Source organism: Quercus robur, chromosome 10, assembly GCF_932294415.1.
Source record: "Quercus robur chromosome 10, dhQueRobu3.1, whole genome shotgun sequence".
Lineage (NCBI taxonomy): Eukaryota > Viridiplantae > Streptophyta > Magnoliopsida > Fagales > Fagaceae > Quercus > Quercus robur.
The window spans coordinates 19,590,704-19,607,248 of NC_065543.1; the positions used below are offsets into that span (position 1 = coordinate 19,590,704).

At 33.2% G+C, this 16,545-nt stretch overlaps 1 protein-coding gene across 1 annotated transcript; it reads right to left on the reverse strand.

Moving 5' to 3' along the window:
* Positions 1-4,372: 4,372 nt before the first annotated feature.
* Positions 4,373-15,795, reverse strand: LOC126701772 (probable LRR receptor-like serine/threonine-protein kinase At5g63710). Its single transcript, XM_050400132.1, has 12 exons — positions 15,525-15,795; positions 13,090-13,230; positions 11,881-12,013; positions 11,637-11,708; positions 10,675-10,818; positions 10,372-10,443; positions 10,164-10,229; positions 9,065-9,135; positions 8,849-8,992; positions 8,184-8,525; positions 5,946-6,340; positions 4,373-4,939 (listed from the first exon to the last, which is right to left on the reverse strand). The coding sequence occupies exons 1-12, from the start codon at positions 15,538-15,540 to the stop codon at positions 4,628-4,630; spliced, it is 1,908 nt and encodes a 635-aa protein (XP_050256089.1). The 5' UTR covers positions 15,541-15,795; the 3' UTR covers positions 4,373-4,627.
* Between the last annotated feature and the right edge of the window lie 750 nt (positions 15,796-16,545).

The following is a 16,545-nucleotide window of genomic DNA, read 5'->3' on the forward strand; positions in this document are numbered from 1 at the left end:
AGTCAAAGGCTTGAAAATGGAGATCAAGATGCTGTTATATTCTTTCTCAAAAAAAAAAAAAAAAAAAAAAAGATGCTGTTTTATTAATCTCAAGGACTTAAATTGAAGACATACATGGAGCTTGACCATTATCAACACATCTCCAGTGCAAGCGTTTCAGAAGCTCATTTATGTTTCAACTTTTGAGTTTGGAAAGACATCGTCTTTCCTTTTACCTTGGAAGCGTGTCTTCAAGTTTACTGATTCCCAGCTAATTAGTTGTTGATCTTTAGCTCTAGTTGGTTTGCTAGTAATTTGTGATCTTGGTCTCTATTGGGTAATTGTTTTGGGTAAGTAATACATTACACCCAATGAATTTTGATTCATGGCCTCACCCTCCATCCCATAACTATAGAAGGAGGAACTGCCATCTGAGCTATAGTTCGTTGGCAAACTAGGTCTCTTTTGTTGGCATATACATCAACATGAAATGAGCCCATTGTTATACAATCTGCAATTCAAGCTGACCGTAGCTCAGAATGAATTCAAGTAACCCCTACTACTGTGGCAAATGGATGCACTGTTCAAATAGCTGCAGCTTGCATAACATTGGAGAAGCTTTTGCAAATTCTTCTCTTTGTTTGAGATGGGAACTAAGCAGTTGTGAATTGTGATTGGCTAGCCTAGTGAGATGATGTTTTTGATTCAGTTAGGTCTAAAGGCAGTTGGGGGTGGTTTTTGGTCTTGCAAGATAAACTAGGATTGGTACTGCCAGAACCTACGAAATTTTCTACTGATATAAAAATTATGACACTTCATAATGTACATCCTTTCCTTGTTCTTTTTCCTTCCTGCCCTTTATGTTAGGACATATGTGATTCACTTGTTAGGAATATATGTTACTATTTTATGTGATTGGCTAATCCTTTAACAAAATGCAATTTACTTGTATTTGGGTAGATTTAGGATGTGTTTAATGCTTCAAGAAACCTTGTTTCAAGTTTAAGTGTTAAAGCCATACAAATCTATCCAAGATTCAAGTGTGAAAAGTGCTGTTCATTAAAACTCGACAGCTAGCAATCTATCGAGCCTTAAAGAGCTGTTCTAGCCCATGGCTCGAAAGCAGCTCGACAGATAGGTATCTGTCAAGATTTATGAAGTTCAGTTTTTCAAGATTGTTTTTCAATCCGTAATTGTATGTTTGGGCTTTCTTTTCTCACAACCCTAGACATTTAAAAAAATTATTTTAAGAGCCGTCAAATGTGACACAAGTTGCACAAGTGTTGAACAAAGTTTGTTCAAGCAAATTGTGATCGGAGATAGAATTAGCCCTAGTTCATTTTTCTTGTAAAGAAGCTGCTGTGTTTGTGCACCGTAGAGTTTTGTAATAAAGGAGCTTCTCGATCTTCATCATGTGATGAATTGAAGAATTTTGCAGCTAACAATTTTTTCTAGTTGGTGATTGAAATCGCGTACTAGGATCCGCGCAATTGGTTAGTCATGTACTGGGAGTCCTGCATTACAAGGAGAGATTGTCACTACAGAACAAGCCCAATTGGGTATTGGGGTAAGGGTTCAATTGTAGGTCGGTATAAGGTATTAGGATTCCTTTAGTTGTAACTGCTTGTTTTTTATAATAGTAGATTCTCGGGAGTGGTGGTTTTAAAATCATCTGGTGGGGTTTTTCCCGTGTTGGTTTTCCCCATTCGTAAACAAATCACCCATGTCAAATTTATTTTCCGTTGCATTTAACTTGGTGATTTGTTTGTGCTACCATGCTTATTGCATGTAATTGAGTCTAATTAATTCACTTGGCTAATTAATTGGTTAATTCATCACAAGGAGTCCATACATTCTTGGCTTATCACTTTAATTTTGTAAGATTCTTGGTGAAGTTTGTTGTGTCTCATTTTTCTTTATTTTTATTAAGAATTCAAGCTCATATTGCTAATCTATCTTCCAAAGTTTGGTTCTTACCTTCAAATTTGTTCAAATAAGCAGCTCATTTCTACTGTTAGCGACAACCCATAGTTCAACTTACTATTTTTCTTTCTTGATGTTAAGTCAATCCCTGTACAGATTATATAGGTCACGATGTTGATCAGAGAGCCAACAACTGCAATCAAAGAATTTAAGCTGATAACGATTACTATATTAACTTCTAAATTAGTATGCATATGATGGCTATCTCATGGATTTTAGTCAATGGGTCATACTTCATTAAAAAGGTTATACTATACGTTGCATTCGGGTTGAACCATAAGCCAATCAATTTTCACACCTCATGAAAACTCACACATGATAAAAAGAAATGTTCTATCTACTAGGAATCTAAAGTGCCTGTGTGTATATATATATATATATATATATATATATATATATGTGTGTGTGTGTGAATTTAGCATACATGTAAAAATACTTAGCTAAACGATTTGGTGTGTTAAGACTTAAGAGGAAAATTTTCATTCTATTTTCATCACGTTGAAGTAGAAAGTAGTCTTTCTAGCTTGTTGGGGGTGAATGAGGTGTTTTTTTAGTTGGTTAGGTTACTACTTGAACATTTTCTCTTGTGGTGCTCTAAAGAGTGCCCATAGGGTGGATCTTGATGAAGCCTTTGGGTCTAGAGACCCTAAAATATGTTTCGACTTTTAAGCTAGATAGTATTTATCTTAATTTTTTATTAAAAGGGGGGGGGGGGGGGGGGATTTAAATTGAAAGTGTATGGAAGTGGACAAAAGGAAGGGATGGCTCCAGGAAGGGGAAAAAATATATGCATGAGTGGGGTCTACCACCATGTGAAAGGGAGGATTCATGCATAGGATGAATGATATACCTCTTCCTAAGGAGTGACCAAAACTTAAACTGCAAGTTTACATATATTTTGAATTATCTTCTCAACTTTGTTTTTTATTTTTTTATTTTTAGTATCAAATAATCACTTTTTTTTTTTTTTTTAATAGATTCATTTTTGTATATATTACTTTTATTGTTCATCAAAGTTATAGGAAATTTACATGAACAATATTTGAGAAATACTTACACACACTTTGTTTCGCACACTGTAAAAACCGTGACTTCAAATCATGTTTTCTATACAATTTTGGCAAGTAAATGTGTGTGCAACGGAGCATACATTATAAGCAAGTATCATCGTGACATCCAAAACAAATAGAAAGAACCCCATATTATAGGTAGCTATAGATAAATAATAACTTAAGGGACTAGATTTTAATAAATAGTATCTTGTGGGTTCCAGTTAGTTCAACTGGTAAAGTTTCTGATGGTTGTATAAGAGATCTAGGGTTCAATCCGCGGACGCTATAAGTTGAAACTCTCTTAAAAAAAAAGAAAAAAAGAAAAAAAAAAGTATCTTAGCAAACATGTAATGTTTAACATCATATAGACATAATACACAAGCTGCCGCAAATGCGCAATTCAGTTCCAACTCAAACTACAAACACTCCAAATCAAAAATTTGCAATTCAGTTCCAACTCAAACTACAAACACTCCAAATCAAAAATTTTATAAATGGGGTTGATGCGTATGTTAGATCATGTAGCTCAGAAAGCCACAAACAGCTCAAAATTTCACCTTTGGAATCTACAACTACCTTCTACAACTAAATTGCTCAAAACAGATCGTGTCGTACTTGGGCTATCGATAAATTGCCTATTTTCATTTTGGGCCCTCACTGGCCCATTTTTTGTTTAACCTCTCTTTTTTATTTTTTACTATATAAACTTTTTTCACTCATTCAAAATAACTAGTTTTTAAACCATGCTTTGCATAGATTTTTTTATTTTATTTTATTTTATTTTAATTTTTTATCTCTTATATAACTCTCATTCTACTATCTAGGAGTTTAAAAAATCAGTCTATGAATTCAAGTAAAACTAAGTGGTCTGCAATTATAATACTCGCAATTCTCTCTCTCTGGTATTTATTAGTGATTAGTCAATTAGTTTCTTTGAACTAATTAGGTTTTCCTTTTTTATTCATGGTTTCTAATACCTATTAAGAAAAATTATCCTACGAAAACAGTTTCAAGGTCGGGACTTGGTATAATAATAAATGCCTTACACTAAAAGTAACAAGTTGTGGTTTTAAGTCTGGTAGAACGGAAGGTATGACCTTTATTTATTTATTTATTATTATTGCCTCATTTCCATTGAATCAGAGGTTATCTGCAAGTTTAATAAAATATTTTAAGTTTTTTTTTTTTTTTAATATTTAATTAAAAAGTGATTCCAGAATCTAAAAAAGAAGGGGCAAAAAATAGATTTTTTTTTTTTACAAATTTTATTCTAAAAAAGGAAAATCAATGACAAAATTTGTATCATCAATAAAAATAATGATGATGATGATGAGTAAGATGGGACTCCCTGAAGATGATGATCCTTAAATACATACAACACAATATATTAATTGTGAACGTAACAAAGGCAAATACTTGCCAACACAAGCTAATTTTACAACAAAGCACATGTCTGGGTATACATGGCCATGATTAGAGAAAGCTAATCTGGACTTGTCCATATATTGTTTCCCTTTTGTTTTTGTTTTTTTTTGTTTTTTTTTTCTCCTGGAATATACAACCATATGATTCAAAAGGTTGGTTTCAAAATTGATTTTTGGTTCCCAAAAGCCTTATCTTGCCTTGGATAACTGTATAGCTTCTGGATCGTACGTCGACTCATCAGCCCAAGTAAAGTTGTGAGGCATGAGGGCGTACTCCTGATTCCTAACTTCTTCAAGCTGCTCCCACTCAGCCCATCTCTCTGCCAGACCCTCTCCCTGCATCATTTTCACCACTTGTGCCATTGTTGGTCGGTCCTCGGGTGAGCTTTGAGTGCAGAGTAATGCTACCTGAACAATAGTCTCAACTTCTCTTGGCTCATAAGTCTTCAAGTTATTGTCCACAATGTCATCCAGCCTATATTCTCTCTGTAACTTCCTGATCTGTGAATTATCATTTTACACGTTACATTAGATGCACTCAGAGGAGAAAAAAAGAAAGACAAATATGGTCATGGACAAGCGTCAAAATAGGCATGATATTCAAAAGCTTGAGCTAATGATGTTGCAATATATATATATATATATATATAGTGGATAAAAAATTATCAAATTCCTGGGTGACAGCACTAGGTGTTGCAAGAATCCAATTCATTCTGTTTTTCTCATAATAACAAATGGAGCCTATAGCTAGTGCAGCTCAAGGAAGATATGAAGGTGAATGGATGTGATATGTCCAGTTTGGATCAGTAAAAAATGTAGGTAACAACAGTTAACTTGTTTGAAAATCACTGAAATTAGGCACATTTTGTGGATGACTTGTTCCTGTAGAAAATAAATGGGTAATCTGTTAAGAGCACCCTACCTAAAAGCTTAAGCTAGTAGGTGGAGAGGCCTAACGATACATATATACCCATAACCAAGTAGACACCCAACTGATGTGGGATTCCTTAACATGATCAAATAATTTCGAAGGTGAAAAGCTATATACAGTTGAAAACATAATTCCTTTTCACTTGTAAAAAAGGTCTTTCATGCAACACTGCACTCACGGATCTAGAAGTAGATGGGAGTTCACAGCACCCAAGGTGCTCATTTTAGTGCAGGATCACAAAGTCTTTTGAAGACTGGTAACTGGCAAGCAGGGACCAAAGACACAGATATGTCTTCGACAGGAGAACAGTGTCAATAAGAGTTTATGCTTTACGTATCATTTTTATAAGACTCATGAAAGATGAACAAAGTACATAATTCATTAGGGCTAAAAAATAATCATAGTTTAGAAAATAAATCAATATATACCACTATATCTTAAAAAGGAAATAGGGTAGAAAAAAGGAATAGAAAAGCCTTCATGTTAGAGGTAGGTATGCATAGTACCATATAAACAGCATTAAGAATAGCTAAGTCCGTATATAGTTCAGGAAGTGGCAAAGATTTAAAATCTTACATGATCAAGCAGAAGAACATCCTCTTCCTCTTCAAGCCGAGCAAAATCTATTGCACGCTGACCAGTTACAAGTTCAAGAAGTGTTATACCATATCCAAACACATCTGTCTTTTCTGATGATTTTCCGGTAGACAAATATTCTGGGGCAATGTGACCCATGGTGCCACGCACTTGAGTGGTAACATGAGTCAATTTTGTATCAACCAGCTTTGCCAGCCCAAAATCCCCAAGAACAGGTTCAAAATCATCATCTAATAGGATATTGGCAGCCTTTAGATCACGATGTATAATCTTAGGATTGCAATGCTCATGTAGATATTCCAAGCCATGGGCTGCACCAAAAGCCACATGTTTCCTTGTTGGCCAGTCCAAGCCTTTTTCTCCAGGTTTTAAATCTACATTGAAGGGAAAAAGGTCAGAAACCAAAAGTATGAGCACCTATTCATAATCTAATTATCCAAAAATAAGAGACAACAGGTTACTCCATTATGCAATAATTTTCACCGGCGGACAGAGCCATTTCTAAAGAAAACAATGTAATTTCCCAAGAATTGTCCATCATCAAGTCACACCAGCATGTTGAGATGAGATCCTGAAGAGACTACAAAATTCCGTACTTATAAATACATACATATAATTAATATGGATTGGTTCAAGTTACATATAGTATAACTCTTTGTAATCTAAATCATATATGTTCATTCGCTTAATATTATGCCATGCCCACATGTCATCCACACACTAACTAGGCATGTAATCTAAATGAATTTATGCTTCAATTTATGGAATTAGTATCCTGATACCTATTGACTTATGCTTAGAAGTACTAAAGGAAGTATTAATTTTGAAATATGGGGTTATATGTAAAAGTGCTTCAAGTTTTCTGTAATAAACAATCATTTTGTAACATACAAAAAGGAGTCTAAGAAACCATGAGAGGGTTACAAATTGCTTTTTGAAACAAAACTTATCAAACAAAGAAACAATACAAAACCTCATTAATGGACAAAACCAAAATATTAGCATGGAGAACTAATAATAATTGAGTACATTTAGGAATACTTTATATGAACCTACCCATCAGTAAAAAAAGATATGCCCATCTGAAAAAAATTTATGAATTTCTGCCCTGGATATATTCTGGCCTTAGTTAGAGCTTAAATTAAACCTGGATTCTAAAGTCTCAACATACTCGCAGTATCTAATGTTGAATTCTTTGAAATGGCTCGTGATCCAAACAACAGATACTATAATAACTTATCTGAAAATCTTCAGAAGAGAGGTGATGTTCAAAAAACACATACCCAACCCAAAGAATAAAGGTCGATTAATCTTATACAGGAATAATGGGAGAAAATCCTTAGAGCAGGCAGAATAGTTGGATGAAGATTTTCTTCATAATCATTAGGAGTGATGAACTATTAATATTCCTAAAATGTTTGAATGAATGATAGTTTTTCCATCCCATTTTTTAATTTTTTCAATATTTAAAGGTACATACCCATTCTAGAGGAACCAAATCCCAAAGTATCATTACTAAAGGATTTGCATGTGGAAGCAAAGGTCATTGCACAATGCTGGCCCAGCTAGGCAAAAAGTTCCAAAATATATATGAACCACTAGATCATAGTTATTAAATCCAGTTTGGCCAGGAATTGGTGACCCCAGTGCCTAAACTGATCCGAGTCTATAATTGTATTGTTTAAACATATAATTCAGTCAAAACTCTGTGGGCTTTTATTAGCCATTCAAGTCAGGTGGGTTTTAAATAACCATCTGGAGTTTTTCATATACTCAAAATTACAAATCTATTTAACTTTTTGTAGTATTACCCAATCAAACTGGTGAACGACGTGTTTCAATTCAATCCAGTTAGATGGTTTTACTGCTAACAGTAAAAGCCCAGCGAACGTGGGCTGAACTAGGTGAGATTCCATGAAACTGAGCAACCCCCAGAAGGTTAAGATTATACCACTCAATAATTATGTAAACATTTCATTGGACCTTTATCTATCTGATTTTTCCAAAACAAAATACCAAAAAATTATAAATTATTTTACCTCTTAAAGCTTTTTTATTAATTAATTAAAATTTAATATTTTTACCATGACTCAACAATGGCCAATGTGACCCAATTATGACAAGAACATACTTCTCTTCCAGGTTAATCTAACTTAAAATTGTAAAGAGAATATCAGAATAGAATGGAGTACCACAGATTGATTAATAAGGATATACCTCTTAAGTGGTATGCAACACTAAGATTTTGCATGAATGGATAAACAAGAATCCTCTCGGATGAGGTTGTACAAAACCCTATCAACTTCAATAAATTCCTGTGAACTGCAACACTTATAAGTTGAACTTCTCTTTGGAACGCAGCCTCTCCACCAGGACTGTGATAATCTGTAAGGCGTTTCACAGCAACCTTTGTGTTGTCTGAGAGGAAACCTTTGTAAACCTTTCCAAAACCTCCATGTCCAATTATGTTGTTTTCACTAAAATTCTCAGTTGCAAATTGGAGTTCACGCAAAGAAAATCTTCTCAGTTGGCCAAAGAGAATTTTCCGATCATCTTCACCTAAAATGGCAAAACATTATATCTTACTTTAACAGAGTATCCAATAATTCTATAGTTGTTTGGAAGTATCCAATATACACTCACTGAAATAGAGTTTCCATTATTTAAATACAGTTTATAGAAAAATGCAACAATATATTATCTTAGGAAACTAATGCATATATCAGTGATTTACTGAGCTTATTTGGGAATCACTTCTTATCTTCCTATACTATTAGAGGTAGATAGTAGTAAAAATTAAATAGGTTAAGTTGAAATATTTTTGATATATCATTATTACAAAAAGTGACACTTAAAGATAAAAATGCCAAAGGAAAAATTACCAGAAACATCAACAAACACTTCATGTTTGAGTTTGCGCACATAATGGTATCGGTATGAAAACATAGCCCCAAGTGCCAAAAGCAGGAATGCACCACAACTGGCAGAAGTTATCACCACTTCAAGTGTTTTCTTTCTGGTTGAAACTGCAAAAATATCTTAAATGTAAGTATCTAGATAATTTGGCAGGATGACATTCTGAAACAATATGAACAAACCTGGAAGAGAAGAGCTAGAAACACAAGGTTGCTTCAAGCTAGGGTCACAAGTAAGATGTGTTCCTGTAAAACTGAAAGAACAACGGTGTTCATAACAAGCCATGTATAAATGTGATGTATGAGAAAGACATACATCCTTTATCTGATGTAACCATAAAACTCAAACATTTGGAATAGAATTGTGGTCCTGATTCTTTTAAAATGAGACTCAAGGTTGATGGAGAAAAATCAATAAAAACAATTTTGAGAATATAGTTGCGTGATATACCCCCAACTTGTTGGTAGCTGGAGAAATTACATTCTTCAAAATCTTACTGCCTATAGCATCGAACTACATTTATAGCTACAGTTATTTCATTTTTCTCCTTGGTTGCACGCAGGGAGGTGATAGAACATAATTTTGGATTGGATAAAATGGTAGAAAAGAACATGTGGCTGACCCGATGACTTTGTTGAGGATCCAATTACTGCAAAGTTTTGAGAGTCAAGCTTTGTTGTTGTTTTTGTTGCATGCTAGGATTTGATGCAGAAAAGTTAGGGTTGGTTAGCTAGGACTTGATATAGAAAATCATCAGGAACAAGAAATTCCTTTTGGTCCAAAATTTTCCAAAATGTGCCTTTTCAAACAGCTGTAAGGCTGTCCATGCAGACCTAAACTTTACCACTGACTAGCTGGCATCTCTGTAAATGCTGATTATTCCAACAGACCGTACTCATATCTTGATTCTGTAATTGTATCAAGAAAAACTCAGCTAGAACAAAGTGGCATTAGTGGTGTAAGTAATAAAAGGCCAAATTTTCAGCTGCATAAGTATGGTGCCTGTTTACCTAATCAGTCTCTTCTGACAAGCACCATGCACAAAAGATTCAACAGCAATATGATAAAAATGTTCCACTGATTGGAGTTTTAAGATGCCAAAATCAAACTTTCATCAAGAAACATTACGAAGCTTTTTACTTTTTTGGTAAAAAATTACGCAATTCATATTCATTTCCTTCTTTTTTGGGTGGGTGGGTGGGGGGGAAGGAACTAAGATAGTGTTGCATTATAAAAAGTTATTGAAATCTCAAAGAGTTATAATTTGTATTATGGAATTACTTAAATGACAGAATTGAAAAGAGTTGCGCAGGGATTCTCCCAGATAAATCATTAGATGAAAGGTCCCTGTCAAATAGCAAAACAAAAACAGAAAACTATCAGCAACATGAACTTTCACATACAGCACAAAGCTTAAGACAGGAAAATAGACTTAAATTAAGTAGTAAATACTAAAAACCATATAAGTCTTAAAATACATATTCCTTACAGTTCTGTCAGCCCAGTAATGTTTGCAATTGAATCAGGAATGGGTCCAGATAAATGGTTTCCCCTCAATACCCTGAACCACAGATGGTATCAGCTCTATCTCATATTCTATTTTTGGCAATGTATAACAGATTAGTTATATATGTGGGATATACTTGTCTACAAATTTGTGCTTTAAATTATTTTATTGAAGATAAAATCAATAAACCCATGAGGATTTTTTTGAAGAAATCATAAGTTAAATCATGTATCTGAGAGCAATATGAAAATATGACCATTCAAGAAACAGAAAATGTAATCTTACAAATGCTTCAGACTTGAAAGCTGGCCCCAGGTGACAGGAATAGAGCCATTGAAATTATTATTTGAAAGATTTAGATTTTTAAGTTGCGTCATTTGTGCAAAGTAATCAGGTAGCACACCAGAGAGATTATTGTCCTGTAATTCCCTGCACAAGGATAAAACACATCCACTAATATATCAATACAAAATTTGATTAAGAAACTCCTTATAACACAAGAAAGATTGAAAACATTCCCAATATGGAAAAAAGAAAGCAAACAGTAATATTATAAGTGCAGAACTTATTTTCCCTTTTATCTCATTTGTGTTTTTTTACTGGTGAATAGTAAAAGGTAACAAATCTTTCATCCCTTGAATATCTCATTCATCAGTCATCAAACAGTTGTCAAATACACAGAGGAAATTCTCCTCACACGTGTGTTGTACCATATGTGAAATGGATTCAGATCATTACAGTTTGGATTGGAAGGAACATTTTTTCCCAAATTAATTAAAAAATATATGTTTATGTCCATGTACGTGCGCGTGCTATAATGACCTTTTTAGAGGCAACTTTTAGTTATTTTTCAAACCATTCTAACAGTCTATGAGCCAAAACACACCCTTGGGTGCTGATGTACATGTATTTTAGTGCATTTTTATCTGTAATTTCTAGATTTGATTTTCAAAAGACCCATGCTTTCCCTGATTTGTAGGGGGAGTGGGGAAGCAATTCTTTATTTTATCAGCACTATATTTCTTGAACTATAAATATGCATATTAATCATAGTGAATACACTCATCAAGATAAAATTTATCAATATTCAGCAAGATTTATATGTAGATCTACACCATCAAGATGATAAATCAAACAGATTCTACACATGCTAAAAGGAGCATACTGTAGCTTATCAGATGAATGCTGCTACAACTTTGCCCAGTCATGAAAAAAGTGCAATGTTATGCAACAAGATGATAACTTACAAGTTAACCAAGAATTTCAGTTTGGTAATTGAAGGTGAAAGCGTTCCAGAAAATCCCTTTGAAGCCAGTCTCCTGCAAATCAGTACATTGACAAACTAAATGTACTGCAAAAGATAAACAGATTCCCTGATGAAAGCAATGCAATAAAATTAAACTTGGAATACTTGTGGACTATTTCACTAATCATAAACATTTGCTGTATTCCCTACAAATTAACATGTTTCTTCTAAGTTGACGAACTTACACAGATACGACATTTCCACTCCTACAAGTGACGTCTGACCAACTATAGCATGGGCTCACAAAATGATCACTCCATTCTATAAATGGAGTATTGGAATGATTGAGAGCCTTTATAAATTCAACCAAAGCTTCACCTGAACATTGGCAAAAGTGGAGAATCCAATTGTTAAAAATATGATGCAACATTAAAGACAGCCAACATTGGCTGGGGAAAACAATCCAATCCATATAATAGAGTTTTAAAAAAAAAGAAAAAAAAAAAAGAAAAAAAGAAAAAAAAAATGAATGAATGGATGAGAAGCAGAAGTAGTGTGACCCTCTCAGAAATTGTTTCTTTTCCTTATTTTTGGTTGATTAACTGAATTATAAGCCTATTAGAGATCTATTAGAAATTGGACAATTTATTTATCATGTTTACATCAGATTCTATTTCTCTTCACTCGTGATGTTAAATGTCTGTCATAGGTGTGTGTCAGTGAGGCTTGGGCAGCATTACAAAGAAAATCTGTCTCTCTCAACATTTTCCTGGAATATACACATTTATTAGTTCAATAAGATCTGATCACCATTACATAAGAATCTTTTTATGGATAGAATATCTCGGTTTTCTACCTTTTGGATTAAAAAATCTTCATAATGATTAGAATTGTTGCTATTCTTTCTTGTTATTCCACAAGGCCCACACAAGCTTTCTGAAGGCAAGGCTCTTATTTACTGCTCATTGTGCGTTCACCTTTATTTCTACTGATAAATAGGTAAGAATTGTCACCAAACCCCAACACTCTGAAGGAGATATTTAAGCACAGAGAGAGAGAGAGAGAGAGAAGAAAAGGAAAGAAAAGAAAAGAAAGAACAGATTTGCAAGTTAGTGGACTGATTTGCACAGATTAAATGACTATTTGTGGAACTAGATTCCTGAGACACAAAATATGGTTTAACAAAAACAAACAAGCAATAAGTCAACCACACACTTAGTGAAATTCTTAAAGAAGGAAGTTAAGCACTAAATGTGGCACCATCAGTGAAAGAGGTTTTTAAAAAAAAATTAAAATTTGGAATTATCCATGTAACATAATCTGATCCATATTAATGCACTGAAGACTGATTTGCTCAAAATATTCTCATTAATATAGTACAAAACTAAGTTATAGACAGGACATAAGTTTTGGTCCCTTTGGATGAATAAATACAAAGGTTGAATCTCACATACCTTCTACATCAGGCTTCTCAGCTGAATTACTGAGTTTTAACAACATAAGGAATATTAGCCAGCATGTGATTAACCTTAGAGGACGCCAACTTAAAAGTGATCCAAACATGCAACTGTCGTTGGTTTCCAAGGAGTATTCACCTGGTAATATGATCATACCAAGTAATAGTATAATTAACAAAGATAGAGACAATTTACATTCTTAGAAGATTTAGATGCAAACTCACAACAGAGGGATAGCTACATTCTTTGTTTAACACAATAAAAGCTAATAAAGTAGGAATACATATAAAAGGATATAAAACGTCCATGTAAACCAAGGAATACATTGTAAAACACAGAGAATGCAAAAGAAAGCTTTATCATTACAGAATACAGAACAGTGAGGAGTGAATAGGCCTTTCAGAAAATTCCATAACATGAAGTGATGGATTTTCCCATAATTCTTTTCCTCATTTGGTTAGCAAGAAACAAAGTTAAGAAAAATTGATAGTTACTCTTGTCTTTCTGCTAATACTGTTCAATTAAATGTGAAACTTATCTTGATCAAGCCATTTATTTAGAGGGCTTCCTACTCGTCTTTCTGCTAATACTATTTTTTTAGATGAAATGTGGAACTCTCCACTAAGCCATGTATTAGAGGCTTCATTGAAAAGAGATTATTGTTCCTAGAAAAAGAAATAATTTAATAGGCCGTTCACCATAAGCAGTAAAAACTGTTCATGACTGAACATTTGTAAAGTGCTGACACACACTCAATAACCCTTGATGTTAAACTTCCCTCCAATGCATATGACACTTTCATTATCCCTCATGATATCCATGGACTTGTCACTGTAAGATCAGAGTGGACAAAGAAAAGTAACCAAAAAAAAAAAAAAAAGAGGTTTAAAGACATTTTGGTTCCTTTTACTTTTGGGTTGTTGTCGTTAAACATACATCGTTTTAAAGAAAATTATGGAAAAAAATAAGGATGTCATTTTGAGACATTTAACAGCTCAAAGTGGAAGGATCTTGATAGAAGAGCTACATTGACTGCAGCTCTGAAGTTGAAGACCCAAACTGCAACTTTTGATACTTGATGGGTCAAAATGTCAACGACCCATAAGTTAGAGAGAACAAAAGGCAAATTTTTTTTTTGAAAACTTAGAAAACATGACTTATATGCAGAAGTTGCAGAACTAACAACATCTACAGAGCTCCACATTACAGGGTATAAGAACCATCCTAACAAAAAAGCAAGTCAAAAAAGAAATATAGAATATTACCTCTAAATCGTGGGTTATAAATTATCACAAATCAAGTATGCATTCAAAGTAATCATGTAAAAAAATTTGCAGGTAAAATGACTTATAAATAATAAAATTTCGGGTGAAAGACATTCATGATAGAAAGAAACTAAAGCCTACCTATCCAAGCAATGGAAATTTCATAGGCTGTAAACTACAAGCTCTTGGGTTTTTTGTTTTTGTTTTTATTTTTATTTTTTAAGTAGCGCTACTAGAATAATGGTTATATTATTAAATTCATCATTTCTTAACAGCTTAAGATTTTTAGATAAGTGATAATTTATCATAGCATAAAGCATGTAGTCTTGAGGGGAAGTCTAATCTCACCCATAAGGGAGAGTATTAAATAATTTTTATAAAAAAAAAAGATTCACCATTGCCTAACAACTTGAGCTTTTGGGAATAGTAGTAATTTATCAATCTCTGTAACTATCAATAACAAAACACAAGAAGATTTCCAAATAGTTCTTTGCCCTTCATTTAGTATGGAAACGAAGGAAAGATGTAAGAATACAACTATCTCACTCACTTTTCTTTGTTTTTTTCATGGTTGCAAATTAAGTTGCAAAAATATTTTTAGATGCACCAAGTTTTCATTATTTTTCTTCAATAAAATAAAAAAAGAAAAAAAGAAAAAAGAAAAAAGAAAAAAAGAAGAAGAAGCTCATCTCTACTATTCCCAAAGTTTGTGTTATAGGCCAAATTTAACATTCCTATAGGTGAACTTGCATACTTACTAACAAATTCTGGTTACAAATTCTACCACCTAAAAACCAACCCCACCTTCCCTTAACAAACTCATACACACAAGCACACAAACGTAAACACAAACACATATAATATGGACAAAATAAACAAAGAACTTAACAAAAGTAGAGACTTGGTGTGATGACTTAGAATTAGAACATGACTACCCAAAAAAAAAAAAAAAGTTTCTAACTTCAATGCAACAGTGATCGAAAAGAGATATTTTGTGAGAACTAGAGACCCCAGAGAACAAGAACCTATATCAAAGAATTGTACTAACATGGGTGTAGTAACATAACATAAAACCAAACACAAAGAAACCAAGACTCAAACAATCAAAGAAACAGACTTTGAATAATGCAAAGAAGTTAAGAAGAAGAAGAAAAAAAAAAATCTTACTTGTTTTAGCAGCCATTGATATTGCAAGCCAACATAAATGAAGATGCCAAAGTAGAAGAAGGGGGAGAAGTTAAATATTTTGAAGACTATCATGGCCGACTGTCGAGATCAAGGGAATTGAGTCATGGGTTAGTGCAACCAGGGCCCACTAAGCATTGAGTGCCGAAAGGAAGAAAAGGAAAGTGGGAGCAATGGGAAGAAAAAATGAATTCTGGAAAGGCCAATGGCAGAGGATGTGGAAGCTACTTGGTGGAATGAGAATGAGAATCCCACTAATTAATGGGTCACTCTGCTTTTAATTTGATAATACTTATCATTACTATTGTTGCACCTTTAACCTCTCTTCTTTTTTTTTTTTCTTTTTTTTTTTTTCTTCTTCTTCTTCTCTTTTTTTAAATGCAGATGCTATGACCCGAGAGTGCTAGGAGAGATGATCAGTATATGATATTATTTTATTATTTTCCCAGGTTGAATGATAATAACAACACTTAAAAATTAAAGTAAGATAATGTGACTAGTGGGATTACAACTAAAACTCATCATAATCATGTGTATAACTCAGTTCTTTTTTTTTTTTTTGAACTTTTTTTTTTTGGTTAAATTTTTTTTGAACTTAGTTCTATACTACATGGGACTTAACCCATATGTCCCTACCAAATAGATTCTTTTAACTTGATTTTGAGTTGTGACCTTCAACTTGAAAATGTGTTAAATTGGTATAAATTTTTTCAGATTATTATTGTATTAGCATTTGATATAATTTATCCAAATTCATGTCATTTAATTGGTACTTTTTGTGTTTTTAATGGAGATGTCAAGAATTCAAATCTCTCAACTATCAAATTATAATAATAAAAACATTTTATAAAATTTCATCAATTTGAGATTTAACAAAAAAAGCAATGTCAAATGCAATTTATCAATTTGAAGTCAGATACAATATCTTTTGTTTGGATAATTTTATAATTGGAGGTAGAGAGATTTGAACTATAATGTCTCGTTTGAAAACATAAGGAGATGC